Consider the following 17,600-nt stretch of genomic DNA (forward strand, 5'->3'; position numbering starts at 1 on the left):
ATCAATAATTCCCCTCAAATGCAATAAAAGTAAAGTAGGGGAGACCAGGGACAATTGTAACTTTCTTAAAGTCTTCCTTAATTACTCACAGACAAGACTATAATATTAAATTTAATGTAGGAATTCAGAGTGTTACAATTCCCCCCTTGGTGGGGGCAGCTGTAACAGTAGTTGGGGCAATTGTCATTGTATCTCAAATACAGTAGGCCCCATGGTTCAAACTTGTCTCTAATTATTGGGTTCAAAGTAATTTTACATTTAAAGTAGTTAAGTAGGTTCATTTTCTGAAAGAAAAGTCTGTCGGCACCGACAAACAATGTAAAACAGCATTACAATTGCCCCTGATCTTGCTCCCATTATAAAATCTTGTATGCTAGCAGGCAAAACCTACATTAGCATAATTTGTCTATGCAAATTTTTAACTATTGATCCAGGGACAGAACTGATTAAAGATTTATCCCTGGATTATAAAGTTTTAAGTAAAGTCATCGAAACTTTAGACAGAAGACAAATTCAGCACATCCAAAAAGTAACTTCTTAACTCAAAATCAGTTATTTTGTTAAGAAAAAAAAAAAAAAACATCTGCCAAGATAAAAATTTTCCTGCTCCTTTTCCACAGGCAGAGAGAGAGAATCCTACTGAGCACTGAGTTTCCAATTAGAGCAATTGAGTGGGTCACAACTGTCCCCAGTTATGATTGCCCCTGGTCTCCCCTAACAAGCCTATTTTGAAAATTAGTAAAAATGTTTGTGTTAAAATGTAGGGAGTGAAAGTAAAAAGTTGTCAGAAGAAATAACTACTCAAATAAACAGATACCTGAAAACACTACTTGAGTACAGTACAAAGTATTTGTACTTCCCACCTCTGAAAGTAACTAAGCAACACTTTTTTAGGAGTTTTTGAAGTTTAAGATTTCTAAAACCTACTGGTACATGGTACATTTTCCTGTACCAGCAGAGGGTGAACACTGTGCGGAGTAATGAGAGTGGGAATTCAAACCGACATCCCAGTCTTCACCAGCTCTCACGCCGCTGGTGTCGCCCAAATCTACTCAGGTACACAGCGAGCCCAGGTGGGCCTGGCAGTGGCGTTATTGCCTCTGCGACCTGATAGCACCATGACAGATGCCAGGTCCAACAGGAGCTGGCAGCTTGCCACGGGGAATACAAACACACACATACACACACGCGCGATTGCGACACGCAGGGACACGGGTGCAGAGTGTGCTGGTTGTGCTTGCTTGGTTTTTAAAAACACTGCAGAGTTTTTTTTTGTGTGCTGTGAGAACACAAGCCTGCACTTTCAAGACCTAAAAGAACTTCCACAAACAAAAAGTGTGGATCTGGTTTTTTCACCTCTTCCCGCGCTCTTTCTCTCTCACACACACACTCACACTGACACACATGCAGAGGACATGCTAAGCTGGTTTCTGAAGGCCTTCTTTTCATTCCACGTGTCTGAAGTTTTCCCTCCATTTCTTTCAGAGCTGTCAGTGCTCCTGCACAGGGAGCTGAGTGACAGATACACAACAGGGGCGTAATAAAAAAGTCAGTCGGAGTTTCTTAAAACTCTTCAGTAAAACTACTATTAAGCTTTGGGGATCGGTGCAATGATACACACTGACATTGCCTTTAAGGTGCTCAGAAGTGTCAAAACCACCCAGGGAAGCAGGGGAGCGTTTGAACAAATATCTGCAATACTGATCCAATACTTGGATGACCTTGGTTGGGAGAAATAAGGGCATGTGTAAAGTTTTTATTTATTTGGAGCATACCCACCTCCTAATTCCCACAATTCCACTTTTCAGAATGTCACTGTGTAGGCTTTTTTAATCACAGTGCAATAAGTCTCCCTCATACCTATAATTAGCCACACGAGACACTCATATGTCAGGTTGTTCTGTTGTTATGCTCATACTGCTATAAAAGTGCAGTTGTGTTCATACAGTTAGATTTAATGTGTCTCTTGGAAACATTATGTACAGACTGCTGACTTGTTGCAGACTGACTGATATGAGGTTGTGCAATAAAGTGAAAGACTTTGGTCATGCATGTAAAGCAGCGGTGCCTTACCTGTTTTTCCACAGCAGCCAAAGCGGCCCAGGCATTCTTTATGGGCACCTAAACCACACTTGGAGCACAGGTAGCCCTGGTTAAAGATGCCCCTGCACACAGATAGGATAGGATACAAACAGTAGTAAGAGTACATCAATGCAAAGAAAGGCAACACAATATTTTGAAATCAAAAGATTCCCTTTTTTCTGACATGTTAGGACACATGCGTCAAACTCAAGGCCCAAATGGGGCCGAATGTGGCCCGCCACGTCATTTTATGTGGCCCGCGAGAGCTTAAAAGGTCTGATTGTCTTATAATAAATAAGTCAAAAGGGTGCATTGACCATAAACCACATTTCCCATAATGCATGCCGATTATGTTACTCGCGAAGTGACGGCATCCCACCAATAGATTGCAGTGTTTCCACATCGATGCCATTTTCCAAACAAGTGGAACAATGATCCCAAAATGTCTAGGAAGAGAAGAATTGATGCAGATGTAAGGCTGTTTCAAGAAAGATGGGAATGCAAATAACATGTCATAACTTGTTATTTTTCCTTATTCACTTGGATAGTTTGATCGTTGATTGATGGAGTAACGTGGGTTTCATAACCTGACAAATTAAAAGGATTTACGTTATAACAGAGCAACAAGCAAACATATTTGTTTTTTCATCTATGCAAATATATGTAATATTTGTAAGTTGAGTAAGTAAAAAATTCAGAGTTATTTAACATTAAGGAGTAGTTGCATTTATTTTACATTGCATTTAGTTACATTCAGCTACCTTTATACTGTCTTACAGTTACATCTGGCCCTTTGAGGGCAACCATTATGCTGATGTGGCCCTCAGTGAAAATGAGTTTGACACCCCTGTTTTAGGAGAACAGTCTGGAAACAGTACATTTCTCTTCCTTGAAGGTTTGATAATAAGCTATAATAATGTTGCTCTTGAGGAAGAGGCAAAATCGAAGGAAGCATTGTAGATGGCACCCAGTAAATACATCACTAAGTCTCAACTTCTTCATTGTGTCCTGTGGTCATGTGTCGCTCGAGCTACTGGCTACGTTGCTAAACTGCCCCCACAACTACTGGTGGATCTGCTCCTTTTCATTTGTGTCTGTACACTTTCATAAACTGTGCACGGATGCAGACAAAATGAGGGCACAAGGTCTGTCTGTATACAAATCTAACATTGAGCATAAAAGAGCCTTTAGTGTGCTGATGCAGAAACTGCCACCGTGCTTTCTTAGTTTAGGTACTGGTCAGTCCTTGGGGTCTCCAAGGTTGAAGGCTGAATATAAAACCAGACTGTTCCACCTCACAGACTCAGCCGCTCTAGGACACCAGCCAGAATTTCATACTTTACACCAAAGCGAAAAACAGGTGTGGTGGGTGGAGAACCAAAAAAAAACTAAATCAGCTCATATCTAAAAAACTACTGAGAGGAAGACACTGACATTCTGGTGTCAGTGATGTGCACACACACACACAAGCACACATGCAAGCAGAGATGGAAGCAGCAGTGTGTCGCCCTGTTTTCATTTACATAACCATCTCTGAGGCCCTAATTAAAATGACATGAAAGTAAAGACTGCTTTGCTCTGCTCTCCAGCTAATTGTCTGTTTAACCTCTTTGAGAAAACTAGCATGAAGTTAAAGTGCAGGTACACTATTATTTTTTGCTCAGTTCAGAGCCACAGGGTGTGTGTTGTACTAGGGGAAGTGTGTCTGAACATGTGAGCTTAAACCAGTAGGACACCACTCTTATGAAACCTTCACAATTCTTCTGAAATCACATGAAAGGAAATATTTTTAGGTTTAAAACTTAAAAAGAAATCTTCCACGAGACACTTTGCTGAATGTTTGTATGCAATGTCTTTCCTGATTAATGACACAACGCTTCAGCGAGGCCTGTGTTCTTATAAATGCTATCATTATAATTTGATTGTGTTTAATTTTAGTACCAGCACAATACACTAGATATTACATTAGATTAGACACAACAGATCTGGTGTTTTCATAACGTTCTACCAAGTAGTACACTAAGGCTGGGTTGCAACAATATGGATTCATTTTTAAATCCAATTTAATCATGGCTTAACTTAAAATTATGTTACACCAAACTTTAAAACATGCTTAAAATAAATCAATTTAAAACCTCAGTTTAATTTTAACTGTAAGCGAAGAATAAATTTAACACTAGTGTGATCCAGTACTAACTTTAATGGCTGCCTTTCTGGGATGGACTGAGCAAAATTATCAACTTCTTTGAAAAACAAACAAACAAACAAACAAACAAACAAACAAACAAAAAAAAACGCACAGCTGGTTGCTGCCAGTTGCGTTCTTACTGTGTTGTTGTTTGTCATTTAATCATCTATTATTTGACTATATTGCTCCATTAAGCCGTCACGGACAGGTTAACTATGCTGACTAAAGTTTTAGCTGGCTGGAAAACAATGTAACACTTGTATAACTTTTCAGCTAGCTATTAAAGATAATTTTTAGCTAGCTAGTACAGAATGTAAAAATACATTACTGTTACTTTGAACTCAAATTTAACGTCTTGAAAAAAAAATAGAGCTTAAAATAGAGCTTCACTGCCAAGCCATCATTACTGATTTTTAACAAATTATGTACAGTATGCTATTAACTTTTTAGCTAGCTAACAAACTATGTAAGGTTTTGTTAACTTTTTAGCTAGCTAGTACAGAATAATGTACTTATGTGAATAATGTAATGTTTTAACTTTTTTTTTAGCTTACTAGTGAACAATGTAACATTTTGTTGCAAGTTTTTAGCTAGCCAACAAATTATGTATTATTTTATACATTTTTAATTCAGTTCAATAAACTTGGATTTACTAAGCAGAGATTAGTTTTTAATTATGCAACTGCTTAGATTTAAATCTGGATTTACTCATTTTAATTTTCCTGATTTTGCTCAACTCTTACATGTATTTATCTTAATACATTATTAAATGAGTCTGTGTCAGTGCAAGCCAGTCTGGTATTTGCAAATTTATTTTTGGTGTAGGTGTCATAAAATAATGTCATATACATCTCAAAATCACATAATAACCCTTAACTCATTAGCCTGGTGATTCACAAAGTCATTTGATATTCTGTTGTGTCTTTTCAAGTTAATCAAATGCTTTTCTTCAGGTACTGCAAACAAAGAGCTCCAGGACAATGGTCATAATGAAACTGTCTAAAGGACCAATCATTGTATTGTATTTATAGAAAAACTTGAGAAATAATCAAGAAAACAGCAACATCCAAAAGAAAATGAAGAACCACCGCACTTCAGATGCTTCCTGAGACCCTCCCTGTATTATTCTTGTTTTTCTCACACCTTATCCTGAGAAAAATGTTGGTGAATTCAGCGTCTAACTCTGTATATTCACAGTGCAGTAACCTTGTCCCCTTTCCCCATCCATCGCCTTGAAGAAGTGCTGAAGTGTGACAGACATTTTTCTTTGCCGTCCTCGGTAGGTGAAACCACTCAGTCGTTCCCGATGTGAGAAAGACCATGAGGCGCGGTCCTCTGGGTGTCGATACCATTCAGCAAATTCAAAAGAAACTTTGTGTTAGGGAGGCACATGTGCAGAGGAAGAGGGGAGTAAAAGGAAAGTGACGAATAGATTGTTAGGGTACACTGGAGAGGAACAGGAGGAGCGGAGGGCTTTCAAAGAAGTCCTGACAGTTGTTTGAAGGGAGAGGGTCCACGTCTCGTCCTCAGTCTTTATGTCTGACGATAGCCTTGAAGAGATTTTAGTGCTGCTTTCACTCTGTGTTTGTGTGTGTGCGTGCGTGCGTGCGTGTGTGTGTGTGTGTGAATAATAATCTCACCTCAGCAGCATGTGGCAGGAATTGCAGGAGGTGATCCTTTCAAAGGTGTGCATATGGAACTCATGGAAGTTGCTGGTGGCGTTCTCAGGACGAATGTTGGATCTAAACATGAGGCGCGACAAACATGAGATGCAAGAAAAACTTCAGTTTATAGGATGTGAACAGGTGATTCTGCTGTAAGCACTGACATATCTCTGAAATGTTACTAAATATCAGCACCAAAACAACAAGACTGTTGCTTTTGCTTTTTTAAAGCTTATTGATCTTTAAGCTTTATTTCTGTTGAGTCAACTTGTTAAATTATTCTCTTTCTTTATATGCAGTCCATTGATAAGTTCTGTGACCTGCAGATCACCATAGATACTAAATATACATATGAACATCGTCCTCACCTTTTCAAAGTGACCATGAATACAAAATATGTAACATTACAAACATCTTTTCAGAATATTCTTTTACTCACCGACGGGTTAAGATGAACAGTTGTTGTGTATGGTTGTAATATCATATGTTTTGTATTTAAGATCAATTACACTTCTTGTAAACAACATATGTATTCTTTAAGAGTATATCTGTGAGTGTGGTATACTCAGTATGAAAAGAGTAAACTGATGATCCCTGAATAAGTGATATATATGATGGATATTTAAATATTCATTATATAGAGTTGTTTTAGTTGTTTTAACTGTGCCCTTGTCTAATGCAGGATGAGGCTGTTTTCTTCAATGAAAAATAAACAATTTTTTTTTTTCCTTTATGTTTTTTGAAAAGTTTTCTTCAGCCCCTTAAAATCAAGCAGGCCTTGCGAAGCTTTGAGCACACCTACTGGGGGTCGGGACCCTCAGGTTGGCTTGCTCAGTGAGGTGAATAAATCACGGTGTACGGGAGAAGAGGTGTGTGACCTGTTTTAATTTTGATGCACCTCGCTGTGTTAAAAAAGAATCATTACAACCTATACAATCAAACAGGTGAAAAAAGTCTTGAAATCCTAAAAATCCTAACTTGCAGGAAGTTGGAGTTTGGTTGAGTCTATCACACTATAGCATCTGTAAATTAATACCATCACATACTATGAAGCTCAAGCAGAAACATTTAAAAAAAAAAAAAGAAACTCTTGTTTATGCATTAAAGGTGCTCAAAGCTGCCAAAAATTGCATTCATGAATTATTATGGCAGAAAATGGAATTGAGAAGACAAAAAACAAAGAGTTCAAAAAGAATAATGCAAACCTGCTTGTCTCTTTTTCAAAATGCCGAATCAGCTAAATCTGGAGTGTTGGAGAGTCCATGACTACACATCTGAGTTTTCACTATAGTCTCTGCTCATATACTTGCTTTACATGACGATAACATGACTTGTGTTACTAAATAAAAACTCTTACATGATGTTCTCAATGTCAAGGTTCAGGTTAAATATTAAACATCAATATTTAAAGCTTCCTTTATCAGATATAGATAAACACTGCCGATATTGCTTTGTATAGACTTTTGGTGCCCCAGAACACATCTATCAAAAACAATGGAAGAGTTCAGACTCAAAAGAACAAGCAAACTGTGTAATAAACACTGACCACTATTGTAGGTTGTAATAAAAGTTACACATGATCCCAAAATCAGTCAATGAAAATGACTTTGTGCTTGTCGCCTATTTTGTTGCAGTTTTCCTACAGTTAGTCTTTGATAAAAATGTCGATTTCAAAGCGAAATTAACATTTTTCACTTATAATTGCAGCCAACAAAGTCTCTTCCACTGCAACAGTAACATTTCACTGATATCGTTCTTTGAAGTGGGAAGGAGAGAATTGCAAGTAGACAGGCAAGGTCTGCTTGAAGTGAACACAGAAGTGTTCTTGGCCCCTTGGGACATGGATGCATGTGTGTGTGTGTCCGTGTGTGTGTGTGTGTAAGAAAGAAGAATACAGTATTTGCCCAAGTTTGCCTTTAGCAGAAAGGCCTGTTTACTTCAAATTTAAGAGGTCTTCCTTTGTTTTTCACGATGACATTGTTGCATAAGCACTTTGCTTAATATGCGCAGGTGCTACTTTTGACACTCCAGTAATTAGTCAAACTGAAGCACGACATGTTCTCTGGAATATAGGACAAACGGCGCTAAGACGGTAGAACGTGTCAGAGAAGAAACAGAGAACTGGTGGTGTCCTCTCCTCTGTACTGGGGTTATCCAGTATATCCACTTTAACTGAAGAAACTCCACAGCACTGACAAGAAAGACTGTCTTAGCATAAAATAATCACATTGAAAGATAATGAATATGTTGCTATGGCATGTTTATTACAAAAACCTGCATAAACCCTTGAGCTTCCTTTTAATTTTGACTTGACTTTGAGAGCACAACCGATCTTTTCCAGTTCCACTACTTCTCTGTGGACTGAAGCTTTTAAAGCAACTTTGTACAGACCAAACTTGTACAGAGAGGCACCCACTTCAATTTTAATGAGCTTTAAAGGGGAACTATTATGCTTTACCTTATTTTACATCATATATAATGTCACAATGTTGGCCGTTCAAATGAAAGGTGGCTTGAGTGTAAAATAATGATGTAAATGTATGTAAAAGTAATCTCTGTGAGCAAAATGGTCAGGTTTCAGACTGCCCTGAATGCAACATTCTCAGGATTTTTTCCTACTTTTGCACATTGCGGATTTCTTTATATTGTCATCCGCTCCAGGCCCACCCACGGTCTTTATTCAGTGCTCTGCTCAGGATATGTTCATGTTCAGTTTGTTTCACAGGAAGTCCTTTTTCGACTGGAAAAGAAAGTTACACATTTTCTGTTTTTCCCTCTAATGCTCTGCTCTGCTGCTACTCTGGAGTTTCTGATGGAAAAGTATCTTTACTTATTGCTAATATAGCTAACCCTCAGCTATGCATTCCCCCAGTGTTTGAGCTCCCAGTCTGGGCTGCATGGCTAACTAAGCTAATTAGCAGCAGCAAAAGTAAAGTACAGCTTTATCCATCACGAAATTCCGTAAATCACTGATGACAAACATCAGAGTGAAAACCAGAAAATATTTTCTCCATAAAGTCTGAGTCAGTTTCACCAGAATCAGTGGATACAGTTATAAAGGTTACGTGCTTGTGTACAGTAATCAGTTCCCAGAAACTTGACTGCCTCTGTTGTTTTTCCAACCTAATTCTTGCTCATCCGTGGTCTGATGAACTGTATGTTAATCACATTCACTGGTCCATATTGTTATTTTCCATCCTAAGACAGTGCTCAGAAACTCTGGGTGCTGTAGTCTTAGGTTATTAGCCAACTAGTGGTTAAAGTTGGGTGAATAAAGGGGCTTCCTAAAGGGCCAGTATAAGATAAATAAGGATGTTTTTGAACTGTGAATCATGCAAAATGAATGAAAGAGCTGGAAATGATAATAGGTCCCTTTTAAATACAGTCATATTGTGTTTCTGAGTCTTCTCCTGACTTTTGAGGATGGAGCAATCGCTCGCTGCTGTTCAGGCAACAGTTTGTCTTTCGTTTTTCGTCTGGGTGGAACAGTGTGTCTGCTTGCCCCTCACGACTGCTGAATCTTAGTCAAGCAGGAAACAGCGGGTGGTTTGGAAATAAAGGCGGCACGTGAGAAAACAACCGTTCACAGATCAACTATCAAGCGTCGCTGTGGGAGCATGTGATTATCTGGCGACGCCTCTCTATTCTCGTAGCTCGTTAATTCAGCCTCAAATGCCCCTGTTTTCTCACATCACACAGCGCTTCATCTTCCTAATCCTCTTCTTCACTTCCTGTTAAGGAAGGAGCTCGAAAATATTATTTCACAGATTTTTCTTTTCATGATTCTCTTTTTTTTCTCAGTTTTTATTTCTATATTTTCATTGTAATTACACCTGCTTGGGAGTCCCACTGCTCTAAAATAACTGCCACTGCTGTCGCTGGTGGTTAGGTGTCTTAACAATGATGTAATCTGATTACTGTTATCTCAGCTCAAACTCAAGGAGGTACAGAAGGAACGGGGCGAACGCTCTACCAACTGAGTTACCAGCCTGCTTAAAAATGAATTGTCAAAACCAGAGCAGCAGAAGCCGAGATATCCTGATGTTTAGAATAAAATACCTGGTCCTACATTTCCCATAATGCAAGTCGACAGTATCTTTTGTTAGATGCTTTCTGCATGGTAAATGCACACATCTTTCAAAGTAACAAAGGCCGTCTGTTAAAAACACAGTCCCTAGGACCCCACTGTTACCCTGACAACATCGCCATTACATCATCAGGGTTCCTTTTTTTTACATTACAAATGTCCATAGCCACAGAGGACACTGCACAGCTGTCTCCTACTGTACCTGCTGGACTATTTCTAAGTATGTACTATTCTGTTTTACTGTGCAATCTGCTGATATGTTTCTGGTGCCAATTTCATAACAAATTCCTGCACACTTTGTGATGAATAATGTGATTCTAATTTCATTGAATTTCATGGTTTGGAATGAGGGCATTGAGTCCTGGCCCCCTGCTGTGGATCACACATCAGCTTCACACAACAATTTAGCTAACGAGGCACATCTTCACAAATCTTCATGTGGTATGAGATACGACTTTCCTGTTTTTTAAACTAATGAAAAACCATATAAAGTTTACACACCTGTGTTCAGTGTTGCATGAACTGTGCTTTGGACTGCAGTTGCCAGAGGTGGGACGCCATTGTTTTGCAAGTAACAAGTCTCAAGTCTTTGCACTCAAGTCCAGAGTCAAGTCCAAAGTAAAGACTGACGAGTCTCAAGTCCTAAACTCTGAGTTTCAAATCCTAAACAAGTCATAATTGGCTCTTCACTAAATATAATGGCATTTTAACAACAGAGCCTCGACTTCAGTGCAGCTTCAAAAGTTGAACAAAGTTGAAAGTAGTTGCGTCTCCATCTGTAATTTTCAACCTCAAATAGTTGGTGATTAAGTCAGTAAGTCATGTGACTGAAGTCCACACCTCTGGCAGTAAAGTTTTTAATCTACTGTACGACTACAGTTATTGTCTACTCAATAAACGATGTCTGGCCTGGAAGACAGACAGACACTTAGTCAGTCATTCATCTTTCTTGGCTCTATGAGTGAAATACTATAGTTCCATCTTGGCACCAGTTTGTCAGTCAGTTTAGATGCATTTGGATCTAGTTCAGGATGAGGACTGGTTGATGCAGTTTAACCACATACACCTGATACTGGCTTTAAATTTAACCGTTTTGTCTGAGTAAAAAGTGCAAAATGCTTATAAAACATTTACAATACTGGATTCAAAATGTTGACTATTTTGACAGTGCGTTTGGGACCATGATGCCATTTTTAGTGCATTTTCAGTCAGGTTCTGGTTTTAAAAGTTAAGTGTGCGTTTTATAATCTGCTCATCTTTTTTGTCACAGTCGTGTCTCCCTCATAAATCATCGAGTGGCCTAACCTGAATAACAGGACAGGAAATGTGTGCGCTTTGATGCTGTGACAAAATGCGGCTGAGGCAAAGAGACACACTCTTATCACGTCGTCACGCATGAACTCACACACACTCGCAGACAAAACCACACTCACATGGCCATGCCAAACTGCTCCAGCCACTTCTTTTTCAGCTCTTTGGTCTTGAAGAAGAATTCAAAGCCACTCTGGCCCTGGTTGTGAGTGAGGTAGAATCCGTAGGACCACTGCAACGGGAAGAAAAAAAAAAAGAAAAGATGCACACATTTGAGACAGGAAATAAAAACAACGGTGAATAAATAAATTGAGGGTTTGGAGCGAGACACAAATGGAGCAGGAGGGGGCAGGAGCTGAAGGAGACAGGATGCAGGGAGACAGATGGAGACAAAGAGATGCAAAATGAAAGAGGGATGCCTCGGGGAGAGCAAACACAAAGGCTGAAGGGTTGGAGGGCGGCAGAGCTGACAGACAGAGACAAAACAGAGAGGAAGAGCATGAAGGAGAAGAGGAAACGAGTGCGAGCTGGCTGTGCCATATAACTGCTGGGCATCCGACAGCATGCATAGACCCAAGTAGTGAGTGGGCCTGTAATCATCCACCATTATCCACTTCAAAGGCTAAATATTTGTCTATTAGCCTCTGTGTCAACACATGCCTCTGTTTTTTTCACATAGCTTCACTAAACAGATGCTTGCGAGATGCACTTTTTATGGCTCCTAGTTGAGGTTTTGAACTCCTAGCACTCAGCTCTGAAGGCTAAAAACATGCCAAGCTCACAGTGCTGTCAGGCGAGCTCATCTTTTCTACTGAAAGAAAAGAGGAGAGGAAGGCAGCACTCTACAGAGGCATTCCCAATGGACACCGAGACTTACGCTCAGCAAAGAGATCTCTAGCTACCAATTTGTAAAGAGAAGGAGGAGGTGTTTGTCTATCTGTCTGTCAGTTTAGCTCTTTTTGTCTTGGTTTGTCCTCAGCATTACAAAGAATCAAATGTTCAGGCTGATGACGTAAAGTATTTCTTCTTTTTGTCTTCCTAAAATATACGTAATTAGGCTAAAGCTTGTTTTTGTCGTACAGTGATGGTGGCAGCATGACGGCGGTTTTAAAAGGAGGGAACAAAGAGAAAAGATTCTCAAGCGACGAGACAGATCTCCTGGTTTGAGAAGTGAAAGCGCAACGACGCACGATATATGGAGACGGCAGGACATCTCCAAAGCAGCTCCATGTTTATTTTACATATCATCAACATTATGGAGAGTGGGAGAGAGAGACAATGTGGTCGAGGGAAGGGAACCGACCCAGTCTGGACCACTGGAGCTAGACTGAGGTGCAGCTTTGTGGTCACCCAGTCATCATCTCCCCTTTCTGGTTCTTGATCATAATTGTTTAATCCTTGTTTTTCTGGATCCCAATGAACACACAGACACAAACACTACAGCTGCTCCAGCTGTCACCCTGACTGATCTGTTGAAGATGATCTGACAGCTGTCATCCCGTCCTGTGCGTACTTCACAGGTCTATTGAGATTATTTAATAATCTAATAAATTTATAATTATAATGATAATTGTTATTAGTTAGATAATTTTAATTAACTTCAATATTTACACTTTATTTCTGATGGAAAATATGTTACAAGGACACTTTACTAATCAACACTCCTGTGTGGGGAGAAGATTTATCATAAATGAAGGTGTTTTGTGATTGTGGAGTGTGTGTGTGTGTCTGTGTGTGTGTGTGCGCTTCGGCCAAACGTGCTCAGTGCTATCTTGTGCTTACAGACCAATTGCGCCACAGACTTTACACTTTGACCAGGTTTTAGCTGGTCTAAGGTGCAAGTGGCCACACCTTTGTTCTGCCTTCATTTTTAGACCCCCAGGTCATGGCAACACAGACCAGGTGCAAATTCATTTGCTATGTTGCAGACATGGCAAAAATGGCAAATCTCATACACCACCGACGCAGTGGCTTTGCACTGGGTGTAAGATAGGGCCCTTTAAGTTGAGACAGCAGACAGTAAACAGCATTAGCATTCAATTGACAGATGCAAACTCTCCCTTTAGGGGAAATATATGTCTCTTTTCGCAGCTAAAAGCCTTGTTTTTACTAGCTAGTTGCTAACTTTGTCTGTGTGCAAGCTGGAAAACTAAAATAATTAAAAGCTCCAGATGATACCACCAGCACAAGATGGCAGCGCTCACATTCGGGATATTTTGGCTCAACAAAAAGGCTTGCCCACTTGCCCAAACCAAGCGCAATGCCATGTCAGGCAAGTAAATCTGGTAACTCACTTGCTCAACTGGACAAGTTGTAATAAAGAACTAAACTGTTAAAATATTTTGATAATTGATTAATTGTTAAAGCAATTAACTTCATGCAAAATGGTAGAAAATGTCTTTCTTCATTTATTAGCATGTATAACAAAACACATTTGGAATTTAGACTGACAAAATTACACATTTAATGACGTCTGAAAAACTGGGATTGACATTTTTCTCAATTATCTGACATTTTATAGATTAAATATGACAATTAATTTTAGTCTTTGTTGTTATTTGATAACCGCTAATAAATGAAACTATTTGCACGGGAACAAGTACAAATTTACTTTAGCCATGTAGATTTCTGACCCACTTGCCTGACCGGGTGAAAAAAAAACATTAACATGGGACCCTGAGTGGGAGAAAGCCCACATCTTTATATACAGTCAATGATTATCATTATTTAAGTTGACATGATAAACAGCTGGCTTTTTACACATCCAGCAAACGCCATCATCATTAGCATTACTTAGAGTTGGGTTTCTGCAATCTGACAACTGTACCTCTAATAATAAAACAATAACTTACTCTCCTTTTAGCCCAGTTTTGGTCTTAACCAACTTCTAAGGAAAAAAAGGGCCTTTTTGCTGCTAAATGCTTTGCATGTTTAATAGCTGTTAACTTTGTCTGTCTGCTGTTTGCGGATAGTCAGTGGGTTTTTAGAGCATTTTTTTCTGCAAACAGCTGCTGCTTAAACTAAAGCGAAAGTTGCGGACCGGAAAACCAAAACAATACACTGAAAGACCCCAAAAGTCACAACTCAGCTGAGGGGAACTACAGAGTTGGATGAAGTTTGTTGTTTCATCACTACGAGTGACACATTACATATGGTGATCTGATCTTTTGTGATTATACAAATATTCATAATAGAATCTTTAAAAGCTGAATTAAAAGCTTTCCTTTGATCACTTCCGGCTGCCGTAAAGCCTCAAAGCATCAGCTTTAGTATGAGGAATGGCTTCACTCCAATGGCTGCACAAAAGTTTCCTGCTGCTGCGTGCATCACTTCGGAAACGATTAGACTTTAAGGTGATTTGGTTTTACCTCCATCTGACTTGCATGTAAATGTGATGATGAAGGTTCTTATCGCTGCTTCCCTCAGACAGTCACTGTCATCTTCGGCATTTCCATAATAAATATGTAATCAAACAAACTGCATCATATCCATCATGTCAGAGGTGAACGACACTGAGGTAGCTGAAAGTTTCATAATAAAAATAACTATAGAAGCCCATATGGGTCTAAGCCTACTAATGTCTGCTATTTACAACACCATTACTGCCCAAATCATTGTTTCCTGGCACGCCGTAGATATCATTCCTCATTATGATTGGCAATATTTTTCACCATTTGGCACTTAGTATTCTATGTGTGAACGTGTATGTGTGTGTGTGTGTGTTTGTGTGTGTGTGTGTGTGTGTGTGTGTGTGTGTGTGTGTGTGTGTGTGTGTGTGTGTTGTCAGGCCCAAAGCAAGGTTTAATGATAGCACCATCTGGGAGGAGGCAGACTGTTCTAGTCTGACACTGTTTCAGTATTATGCTGGTAAATGAACAAGACAATGTAAAACATGTGCTGCAACAAGCATGTACCAAATTATTTAAGACTCTTTTCTGCTGATTATATTGTTGTCTGTGTTATGAGCTGTAAAGATTTTCCCGCGTGGCTCATTTTAGCAGCACATTAGGGGGATCAGGGGGACACAGAGCGCAGGAGGCGGCGGTGGGATGTAAAGGTCGGTACAGGTGCTTATAAAATACTGTCAAGGAGCGAGTTAACTCGATTTTTACTCGATTTTATGAACCTGCGTTTATCTGACAAATTGTTATGGCTGCTCATTATGCTGAAGTAGTGCTGTTAATTGGTTTGTCAGGAGTCCAACATGGTTTCTGAGCTTTGCTGACTCAGTCATAAAGAGGCAATAATGGACTCAACAGTGCAAGACTTCCCTCCATTATAGCTGATTGGTTGTTATATGAGATGCTTGTTTTGTTCTTTTTTTTTATTTTACATTCTGCTATTATTTTCTAACTGAATATTACAGCAAGAGGGAAACAGTGAAGGTAGAAAGCAGAATCTGCTTGCTACATTGTTCTGGTATTAAGATGGACATAGCATGCAGCCCTGGCTGAAATTAAATATCATCAAAAGCTGTTTTACAGTAGCTGTTATAAAATCATTGTAAATCACAGACAAAAGTGGGTTATTGCTTCTTGAAAATGGTGATAACACACCATAAAATTAAAATCTAAATGCTTAACATATATTTTCTCTTTCAGTCAGTGAATTAAATTAGCGCAGATTCGAAATGATGCCACCAATCCGACCTGTGAACGTTAGGCTTCCTGACTAAGGTACAAACAATAAAATTAGACGTGTTATTCACACTTCCCTCTCAGATGTGAAGTGTTGACTGTAGAAATAAACTATTTGCCTGTCACAATAACACCAACACACTCATTCAATTAAAATTCAGAGCACAGATTGTCATCGTTGAATGGACTCATTTTTTATGAGCAGCATAATAACGACCTATTAATGAATGCTGACGCGGGCATGTGCTCAATTTTTCAATTCTTGCGCTGCTGGATTTAACTGTCACTTTCGACACAATTGATCATGGCATTCGATTAAATAGGCTGAAGCAATGGTGGTGCATTAAACTGGTTCTCATCATATTTGTCAAATAAGAAGTTCTGTGTCTCTACTTCATGTTGTCTCTGTCCCATAATAAGTATGGTGTGCCTCAAGGGTCAATTCTTGGCCCTAATTTGTTGTCCCTATAACATGCTTCACAGACGTGGTATTTCTTTCCATTCTTATGTGGATGATACGCAGTTGTACCTCCCTGTCAACCCCACTGACCTCAGTATGCTGAGTTCCCTACAGGGCTGCCTGACGACATAAGAAATTGGATGTCAAATCATTTTCTTCAACCAAACAGAAATCCTTGTTATTCAGCCCCAGAATATCACTAAAAATGACTGTCACAACATGTCAAACCTGTTGCAAGAAATCTTGTGGTCCTGTCTGACAGAAATTTATGTCTTTTTTGTCTTGATCACAAAGCTTGTCCAATCATGTTTTTATTGCCTCAGTAATATTGCTAAAATAAGATCCAGCTTTTGCTATCATGACCCAGAGGCTCTGGAATGACCTGCCCATGGAAATAAGGCTGTCTGAGTCTCAGACTCTCTAAAAATGTACCTTTATCAGAAAGCATTTCCTGTTTTTAACTAAGCTGTTTATTTTATTGTTTTTTAATTTCTTGCTTATTATTTTAATTTGTTTCATGGATTTTATCTCCCTCTTGTTCTTTTATTTTATCTTCTCTTTGTGAAGCACTTTGTAACTCTATAAATAGTTTATAAAAAGTTGATCATTATTGTTATGATAAGACATAGGAAAATGATTTTCAAATTTTTGCGCAAATATGAGCAATAACTGTGGTCTGTGAGCCTGGCAGAAAAAAAGCTACATGTTTTGTTTCTTTATGACTTCAGCCTGATATAATTGTGGCTAATTTTTCTGTCCGTCTGAGGTAAAACATCATCACTGTCGCCTCGCCAAAAGTAGAATTGAGTTACTCTCTTGGAACAGGAAGCGAAATGTTCACAAAGATGTGTTGCTGCTGCCAAAAAAAAAAAAAAATCAGATAAGGAAAAAAAAAAACAAAAAAAAACAGAAAACCTGAAATGACTGAAAGATGTGAATGTGCATGTGCCAGTATCTTTTCCAAGGTGACGGCCAGATCTGAAACTTGAAAAACATGTACATGCCAAGGAGGAAGAGCTCAACTTGGAGACACATGCACATGCAATACATTTTCTTTAACAAAATAGTAAAATAAAAACAGTGCACAAAACAAACAGTATGTTTTTTTCCTTTGCATACTGTTGTGTAAGTTATATCTGTGATACCAAAAACCTGTAAAATTCAACGACAC

At 38.9% G+C, this 17,600-nt stretch overlaps 1 protein-coding gene across 2 annotated transcripts in view; it reads right to left on the reverse strand.

Moving 5' to 3' along the window:
- vav3a (vav guanine nucleotide exchange factor 3a) overlaps nt 1-17,600 on the reverse strand; it is a 119,412-nt gene that overhangs the window by 31,588 nt on the left and 70,224 nt on the right. For both annotated transcript variants that reach the window (XM_084747057.1, XM_084747056.1), the window contains exons 15-17: nt 11,455-11,564; nt 5,911-6,012; nt 2,074-2,165 (exon numbers count right to left, since the gene is read on the reverse strand). In XM_084747057.1, the coding sequence (XP_084603183.1) occupies nt 2,074-2,165; nt 5,911-6,012; nt 11,455-11,564 (304 nt within the window). The remainder of the gene's footprint in view (nt 1-2,073; nt 2,166-5,910; nt 6,013-11,454; nt 11,565-17,600) is intronic.

This window comes from Lutjanus erythropterus, chromosome 21, assembly GCF_056507025.1.
Source record: "Lutjanus erythropterus isolate fLutEry1 chromosome 21, fLutEry1.hap2, whole genome shotgun sequence".
NCBI lineage: Eukaryota > Metazoa > Chordata > Actinopteri > Lutjaniformes > Lutjanidae > Lutjanus > Lutjanus erythropterus.